The sequence below is a fragment of the Lithobates pipiens genome, unplaced genomic scaffold (genome assembly GCF_037356315.1).
Source record: "Lithobates pipiens isolate NorthernLeopardFrog02 unplaced genomic scaffold, aLitPip1_a1.2 Scaffold_28, whole genome shotgun sequence".
Lineage (NCBI taxonomy): Eukaryota > Metazoa > Chordata > Amphibia > Anura > Ranidae > Lithobates > Lithobates pipiens.
Window position 1 is genome coordinate 70,845,204 of NW_027507789.1, and position 9,708 is coordinate 70,854,911.

General features: G+C 45.9%; 1 protein-coding gene across 1 annotated transcript in view; it reads right to left on the reverse strand.

Moving 5' to 3' along the window:
• The window catches only part of ARHGAP23 (Rho GTPase activating protein 23), a 343,140-nt gene extending 334,180 nt beyond the window's left edge, over positions 1–8,960 (reverse strand). The window contains exon 1 of the mRNA XM_077459396.1: positions 8,570–8,960. Within this exon, the coding sequence (XP_077315522.1) occupies positions 8,570–8,632 (63 nt within the window). The 5' untranslated portion in view covers positions 8,633–8,960. The remainder of the gene's footprint in view (positions 1–8,569) is intronic.
• Positions 8,961–9,708: the final 748 nt, after the last annotated feature.

Here is a 9,708-nt window from a genome sequence, read left to right on the forward strand (position 1 = left end):
CAGCGGCGCCATATTTAACCACTCAAGGACCGCCGCATGGCAATGATACGTCGGCAGAATGGCACCGACATGCACAAGTACGTACATGTACGTGCCTGCCTTCCAGCGGATGGGGGGGTCCGATCGGACCCCCTCCCGCTGGATGCGGCGGTCCGTTTCGCTTCAGGAGAGATCCGGGATGAGGGGATGGCCATTGGTTTCTGTCCATCCCCTCTCAATCGCTCCTGGCGAATGAGAAGCGTCCCCCACGTGTAGTGTAAACACAGGCAGGGAGGAAGTGATGTCATTCTCCTCGGGGCGGTCTTTTTGACCGGACTGCGAGGAGAACAGAGAAAGTAAGTACACCAATCACTCAATCACTACACTGACATGTAGGTACACATAGGCACACAACCCCCCCCCCCCCCGATCACCCCCCTCCCCCTCCTAGTGTCACTGATTGCAGTGATCATTTATTTACTGATCACTGCATTTAGTGTCAGTTGCATCAGGGCAGTTAGTATTAGGTCCAGGGTAGCCCCCTACCCCCCCCTTAAAGGTTTAACCCCCTGATTGCCCCTAGTTAACCCTTTCACCCCCTTTTGCCAGTGTCACTAAGCGATCGTTTTTCTAATCGCTGCATTAGTGTCGCTAGTTATATTTTTTTTTAGGTTCACCGCAAGGTTTTTATAGCGCTAGGTACCCCCATATACTACCCAATAATGGTTTTAACCCCGATTGCCCCTAGTTAACCCTTTCACCAGCGATCACCGTATAAGTGCCACTGGTAACACTGGTTAGCCAGTTATTTAGGTTCCCCGTCAGGTTTTTATATAGCGTTAGGGACCCCCATATACTACCTAATAAAGATTTTAACCCCTTGAGTGCCCCTAGTTAACTCTTTCACCAGTGATCACCGTATAAGTGTTACGGGTGACTCTGGTTAGTTAGTTTGCTTTTTATAGCATCAGGGCACCCACCATTTATTACCCAATAAAGGTTTAACCCCCTAATCACCCGGCGGGTGATATCATTAGGTTTTAGGGTCAAGGTCTGCGTCGCCCCAGGCAGCGCTAGGTTAGTGCCAGTACAGCTAACACCCACACGCAAAGCATAAACCTCCCATAGTGGTATAGAATCTGAACAGATCAATATCTGACTGATCAGATCTATACTAGCGTCCCCAGCAGTTTAGGGTTCCAAAAAAACGCATTGTTAGCGGAATCAGCCCAGATACCTGCTAGCACCTGCGTTTTGCCCCTCCGCCCAGCCCACCCAAGTGCAGTATCGATCGATCACGAACAAAACACTAAACACATAACTGCAGCGTTCGCAGAGTCAGGCCTGATCCCTGCGATCGCTAACAGTTTTTTTTGGTAGCGTTTTATATTTAAATCCTGAAGGCAGTGCTTGGTTTTCGGGGTCCATACGTGGCTAGGTATCCCCGTACTCGGGAGAAGCAGCAGCATTTATTTTGGGGTGTAATTTCACTTATGCCCATAGCATGTGTGAGCAATATATCATTTAGTGACAACTTTGTGCAAAAAAAAAATTGTAATATTCCTGCAACTTGTGGCAAAATATAAAATATTTAATGGACTCAACATGCCTCTCAGTAAACAGCTTGGGGTGTCTACTTTCCAAAATGGGGTCATTTGGGGGGGTTTTGTGTTATTTTGGCATTTTATGGCCTTTGAAACTGTGATAGGTAGTGAGGAGTGAAATCGAAAATTTGCACCCTTAGAAATCCTGAAGGCAGTGATTGGTTTTCGGGGTCCCGTACGCGGCTAGACTCCCAAAAAGTCCAACATATGTGGTATCCCTGTACTCAGGAGAAGCAGCAGAATATATTTTGGGGTGCAATTCCACATATAACTATGGTATGTGTGAACAATATATCATTTAGTGACAACTTTTTGTAAACTTATTTTTTTTTTTGTGTCATTATTCAATCACTTAGGACAAAAAAAAAAAAAATATTCAATGGGCTCAACATGCCCCTCAGCAATTTCCTTGGGGTGTCTACTTTCCAAAATGGGGTCATTTGGGGGGGGGGGGGGTTTGTACTGCCCTGCCATTTTAGCACCTCAAGAAATGAGATAGGCAGTCATGAATTAAAAGCTGTGTAAATTCCAGAAAATGTACTCTAGTTTGTAGACGCTATAAAACTTTTGCGCAAACCAATAAATATACGCTTATTGACATTTTTTTTTACTAAAGACATGTAGCTGAATACATTTTGGCCTAAATGTATGAATAAAATTTAGTTCATTCAATTTTTCTTATAACAAAAAGTAGAAAATATCTTTGTTTTTTAATTTCTGTTTTTCCTTTTAGATCGTAAAAAATAAATATCGCAGAGGCAATCAAATACCATCAAAAGAAAGCTCTATTTGTGGGAAGAAAAGGACGCAAATTTCGTTTGGGTACAACATTGCATGACCTCTGGTCCTTAGGCTAACAATTGGTCTGGGGCTGAAGTGGTTAAACAGCAGTGACACTGACGAGGCTGCAATGTCACCGGACAAGTTCGCAAATGACACTGGACAAGGCTGGGCATTTAAAATGTAAGTTTTTTTTTTCCTTAAAATTCCCTCCTAAATTTGGGGTGCGTGTTATATGCCAATAAATATGTTACTTCATAACTTTGTTAACTTGCAACATTCGACTTTTGAATCAATTTAATTTCCCAAACAAAAACCATATACACTGTTCTGGGTAAAACTGGGTAAAAAAATTGCCATCCTTCTTTGAATTTTCCTGTGTCACTATAGTCCGTTTGACCCCACCGACGATTAGAAAGAGGAAGGTTTCAAAAAGGAAAAATCTTCTACTGGTGGATGGTCAGCTTTACTGTTATGACAACTATATACTACCCAAAGTAAATGATGTTAAAAACTTTCATACAAACCACAAAACTGCACTACAGATACTACCAGTAACAGGTCGAGAGAAGGCAGGCATGCAAAATACATGTTACAGCACGATGAGCGAAACATGCTTTCTATGTCAGGGTTTCTCTCACATACAGTGAAATGCCTGGCCTACTCATAACAAGTTTATTGTGGTTTCATTTACTCGACATTTCTGTCTTCTGTGTGCGTTTAAATATAGGATTGTTAATGATATGTGGGTATACAAGTTTCAATTTTATATGTTCAGGCATGTACTAAGGAAGTATAAAAGGTATAAAAGGTACATATTTAAACACACAGGCCCCATTCACACTTGCACTGGGTTTATGTATGCGTGGAGGGCATTTCTATACCCATATACAGTTAATGCGCTTAATTTTTTTTTTTTATTGTGTCATTAACATTGTGCATTCACCTGCATTTAGGTGCAGTCAGTTTAGCTGAGTTTAGTGAAAATAGAATTGTGTGTGTCAAGGATCCACTTAGACACTCTAGATGCAGCTAAATGTATGTAAACCTGACTAAACCTCCTTTTAAGCAGAAACATTTAAAACAGGAAAAGGTAATCTGGGGGGGGGGGGGGGGGGGGCATATATGTTGTTTATACTCCCAGATTTCTGCTCCTGTGTTTAGAAAAGCTAAATGCAGGAGCTTCAGTGTGAGTCCAAACGCTGCATCAATGCCTGAGAACAATAATTCTCAGGGGTGTTTTTTGCATATTACAAGTGTATTTCAACATGTTCAAGTGTGACTTGTTTTTGTTTAACCACTTGCTTACTGGCCACTTAAAGCGGAGGCTCATCTGCACCCACTTCCGGCGTAGATTCTGCAGAAGGTACGCCCCTTTCCACAGAATCTACGCCCCTTTCCGAAAGTCCCCCGCTGTCTGCTGGGAAACACACGGATCCCAAAGACAGCGGGGACCATCCTTATTGCGCAGCGCGACTCGCGCATGCACAGTAGGGACCTGGGAAATTAAGCCGAAAGGCTCCACTTCCTGATTCCCATACCCAAGATGGCGGCGACAGCACCCGTTAGACGATCGAGAGATCGGCTTCGGGTGCCGACATCGCGGGCGCGCTGGGCGGGTAAGTGTCATTATTTTAAAAGTCTGCAGCTGCAGTATTTGTAGCTGCTGGCTTTAAAAAAAAAAAAACTCCTGGCGGACTCCCGCTTTAAACCCCCCCTCCTGTCCAAACCTATTTAAGCTTTCAGTACAGTCGCACTTTGAATGACAATTGTGCGGTCATACAACACTTTACCCAAATGAAATTTTTATAATTTTTTCCCCCACAAATAGAGCTTTCTTTTTGTGGTATTTGATCCCCTCTGCGGTTTTTATTTTTTGTTAAAAAGATAGAAAAAGACTACATTTTTTTAATATTTTGTTATAAAATTGTGTAAACAGGTAATTTTTCTCCTTCATTGATGTACGCTGATGGGGTAGCAGTGATGGGCACCGATTGCTTACACTGACAGGCAGCACAGCTAGGTAGCACTGATTAGCACCACTGGTGGGCATTGATAGGTGGCACTGGTGGGCACTGGCAGGTGTCACTATTGTCAATAGGTGGCACTGGCAGGGGGTACTGGATGGCACAGAGGAGGCATCTTTACCTCCTTCCTCTTCGGGACGGATGTCCCTTTAACATAAGCCGGTGATCGGCTTTTTTTTCTCCTCACGCTGTCAGCTGATCACATGGTATAGGGCCAGGATCAGCCCCTTACTAGGATCAGTGATCAGCCTAGCCTCTGTGACTCTATGCACGCGGGGCGCGTGCACAGGAGAGGATGTCCTATGACGGCCTCCCGGAAATTGAGGTCCGCGCTGTAGCCGTCATTCGGCTATGGCCCAGACCTCAACTGGTTAAGCCAATGAGCACTAGTGGGAGACCAGTTCTTACAGGACTAAAATTGCCCCAAAAAAAACATGCAAAATATATTCAATCTTCACTTTGCAAGTGTTCCCATTCAAGTCTATGGGGCCAAAAACAACCAATTCTGCCTCCAAAAGCAGCTTAAAGTTATATAGTTAGATGGAATGAAAAAAAAAAAAAAAAAGACACAAGAACATCTAGTTCAACCAGTTCAAGCTCTTGTAACTTTTGGAGCATCTGAGCACTCATTTGCTAACAGCCACTATTGAAAAATACGGTATTTACACTGCTGAGTGTCTTGTAGCTTGAAGCTCAAAAGCACTCAGGTGTGAATGGGGTCTAAAATTAAAGAGGAAGTCCCATAAAATAATTTTTTTATATTTTACTTTTAATTTTTTTTTTTTTTAAGTCAGCAGCTACAAATACTGCAGCTTCTGACTTACCTGTCCAGGGCACCAGCGATGTCGGCACCTGAGGCCAAACCGTCCCTCGGATGCTGCTGCCGCCATCTTCGGAAAGGGAATCAGGAAATGAAGCCTTGCGGCTTCACTTACCAGTTCCCTACTGTGCATGCACGAGTCGTGCTGTGCAATCAGAATGGTCCCTGCCGTCTCTGGTACCATTTGTGTCCCAGCAGACAGCAAGTGGCATAGACTCCCACAGGAGTCTATGCCCAGAAGTGGGTACAAATACCGGTCTTAGACCCCTTTCACACTGAGGTGCTTTGCAGGCACTACATTGCTAAAAATAGCAATTGCAAAGCACCCTGAAACAGCTGCTGCTGTGTCTCCAGTGTGAAAGCCCTGAGGGCTTTCACACTGGAGCGGTGCGCTAGCAGGACGGTAAAAAAGTCCTGCTAGCCGCATCTTTGGAGCGGTGAATACACTATAGTGGGTATATACCCACTGAAATCAATGGGACAGCGCGGCTATACCGCAGGCAAAGCGTCGCTGCAGCAGCGCTTTGCGGTCGGTTTTAACCCTTTTTCGGGCGCTAGCAGGCCGCTGCAGACCCTCGCTAAAAATAGCGGCGCTTTACCACCGACAGCCGCACCGCCCCAGCATGAAAGGGGCCTAAAGGCTGCATCCAGTGTTAATTTTATTCTTGGGACTAAAACTAAAGTGCCATTTTAGTCTTCTGCAATTGTTTTGGTTTTATTCGTATTTAGTCAACTAAATCTCCAGTACATTTTAGTCTACTAAAACGTCCTACGTTTTAGTCGACTAAAATCTCCAGTAATTGCAATTACATTTTAGTCATAGTCTTTTGATGAAAATGGCTTTTAGTTTTAGTCTAATTTTAGTCATCTCAATTGTTTTAGTTTTAGTCATATTTTAGTCGACTGAAATGTTTTAGTCAACTAAATTAACATTGGCTGCATCCAGCCCCAGGGATACAGTTTGGAAACCACTGCTCTAAAATGAATACAAAGCTTCCTCCCATTGGCCGAGGCAGAGATCTGGACCTCATCCACCCTCCACGTGAAACGGAATGTTCACATCCTATAACTACAACAAAAGTGCTGGATACTGTATGTAGCTGAGGCTACATACAGTTTATACAGCACATCTAGCTGGCATACTGGTTAGCGTAGGAAAGAGTTTAAGTGAAGCTGAAGAGCAGCTTAAGGCCTCTTTCACACAAACTATCCGTTCAGGTCCGCCTGTCAGTTTTTTTTAGGCGGATGGAGCATCAGATGTCTGCGGTGACATGTCCGCTGACATCCGACCCGCAAAAGTGTGACGGAGGAAAAACCTACTTTTCCATCCATCTGAGGATTGGATCGGGCGACGATCCTCATCCGATCCCCCATAGGGGAGAGCCACGCTCTGACAGGTCCGTCCCTGTACAGTGTCATCTGCCTGCTCAGCAGGGATCGACAGAGTGATCACCCGCCGAGCAGAGCAGGCTCCGTACACGAACACATCCGTGTGAAAGAGCCCTTAATCCTGTATGACCAGCCCCTTCATTTCTATAATCTCAATTCTGTATTATCAACAATTATATCTACTGTCTAATGACAATCTTTTCATTCCTGCCATATCTTGCTTTTATACTTCCAATATTGCACTTTTGAGCTTTTTTTACATGTGTCACACTGAAGAGCAATCTGTGGTGGATCTCTTTTCAGAGCTTGTATGACAGGCAGCTGGGATGTGTTATTTCAGTTGTGGTGCAGCCCCCCTGCTTTAACCCTGTAAATACTGCACTACCACTCAACAGCTACAGGCAATGGTGGTGTGGCCCCATTTACTTATGTGTGCATGCACCTAGGCTAACACAGAACAGTGTTTAGAGGCAGGAAAAAAAAAGGGAAAGTCAAATCGACCTTAAAATAGGCTTTTTTGATGCCTAGCTAGCAAGAGGCCATACGCTGGTCTGGAGACACTGGGACTGGTGTGGTGATGATCAGGAACACTGTTGCTGGCTGACTGTGGTGACACTGGCATGACAGTGATCAGGAATACTGTTGCTGGCTGCCTGTGGTGACATTTGTGCGATGGTGATCAAGAACACTGTTGCTGGCTGTGGTGATGCTGGCACTGGTATGACAGCAATCAGGTGAACATTGTTGCTGGCTGACTGGTGACACTGGCACGACAGCGATCAGTAACACTGTTTTCTGACTATGGTAACACAGGCACGACAGCAATCAGGTACACTGTTGCTGGCTGACTGTGGCGACACTGGTACTGGTATGGTGGTGATCAGTAACACTGTTGCTGGCTGACTGTGGTGACACTGCAATGGTTATGACAGTGATCAGTAACAATGGTTTCTGACTGTGATGACGCTGGCATGACAGCGATCGGGAACACTGTTGCTGGCTGACTGTGGCGACAGTGACACTGGCATGACAGCGATCAGCAACACTGTTGCTGGCTGACTGTGGTAACACTGGCACAGCAACAATCAGACACATTCCCAAGCATCCCTGGTGTGAACTATGCCCATTAGCTAACATAGATTTTGTTTTATATGCGCAGTGGGGATGAGAAAACCCCATCCTACTTCACCTGATGTAAATGGGCCCTTAGGCCTCGTTTACACTTGCGCTTGGAGCGGGTGCTAAATATGCATGGTTGAACCATATTTTATCGCCTCCCCAACCTCTCCCCTTAAGCTACAAAGCCAGAAGATGGAATTATACATACGCAAAAATGATAACCCGTTACATTCGGCAGACAGCACTGCTTGTCCAACACAACAGGAGATCATTTTCACAAATGTGCGTTATGTTATGTTCTGAACTCATCTTTACAAAACCTTTGGATACCAGAGAGCCACAGGAACGAAGAAATAAAAAGTGTTGATGCCAAAAAGGCGGAGCGCGTACAGCACAGGAGTATACGGCGGAGCGCGTACAGCACAGGAGTATACGGCGGAGCGCGTACAGCACAGGAGTATACGGCGGAGCGCGTACAGCACAGGAGTATACACATTGAATTCCATCTCATAGACTATAATGAGATTGTGTGAAGTACAGAGTATATGGAGGTATGTAGGACCAATGCCTGGAATCCAATGGCTGTGCCTCCCATAGACTGTAATGTGTAGGACACATCCATAGAATGTACACTGAGCTCCTTGTAATGTCTGTGCCTCCCATAGACTGTAATGTGTAGGACACATCCATAGAATGTACACTGAGCTCCTTGTAATGTCTGTGCCTCCCATAGACTGTAATGTGTAGGACAGGCCCCTCTCCACCCAGCTACTTCCAGACAAGAACTGCGCCCACCGCCACCCCACCCTCCCAACCCTAAGGCGCCCGGTGCCACCAAACGGCTCTCCTACCTGAGCTACGGCGGCGGCCGGGGAAGTCGGGGATCCCACCAGGCAGAAAGCCACGCCATTCATTTGGTGGTGGGGCCGGGAATCCCTGGCAATGGCCGGACCCTTCCCTCCTGTGTCTCTCAGGCTTTCAGTGTGTACGTCTCTCCCTCCTCACAGGATGACAGAGGATCTCCCCTCCCCCTCCTGCTGATGGAGGCGAGGGGGTTATACAGGGCAGAGCTGCTGTGGGGAGGGAGCTGAGCTGTCACTCTGAGGGACACACTGAGAACACAGGAGAGATGGAGACATGGGCGACACCACTGCTGTTCGGGGACAGGGATAAAGGTGAACCCAACGTGTACGGGCTGGAGAAGCTGACTGACATGGAGGTTCATCCCTCAGCAGCTGGCCAATATTCTCAATGTTTTATATCCCGAAAAGTCCCGGCACTGCGCATGCGTGGATGTAGTGGTAATAGTCACTTATGAAGAAGAAGCAACAGGATAACCATATAGCCATTATTAGCTTTCAGGCACACGGGGCGTAAATAACGCGACTCTGCTACTTATTAAAACATCTCTTATATTAGCCTATGTGCCATGCGGGAGAAAAAGAGTAGCGTCTGGGCAGAAAAACCTCCTAAATGCACGTTACTGCTAAGTACATTCCACACTTGAGCGCCATTCATTTCAATAGCCAGAATTAGTTAATATTCTTCTCTAATATTGTAGCCAAAGCGAAATAGGCTATAGGTGCAATTGTAATGTAATGTTCTCTTGCTAAAAACCTGTCGTTGAACCACATCTTTACTGCCCCACCTTAACCACTTGCCGACCGTGCCATAGCTGAAAGACGGCTACAGCGCGGTCAGCTTATTCTGGGAGGGCGTAAATGGACGTCCTCCCAGAATCTTGCTCTCGTGCGCCCCCTGTGGCCCGCTCCCGAAAATATTAATGTCCGCCGGGTCCGGAAGACCTGGCGCATCATGGATCATGGTAAATGGGCGCTGGTAGCACCCGTTTACTACGTGATCGCTCCATCAAATGACGGAGCGATCACTTGTAAACAAGCCGGCGTCATGTCATGATGTCGGTTCCTCCCTCCCCTCCCAGATCTACCGATCTGTACAGTGTGAGGGGAAGAGATAATTTGCAGCAGCG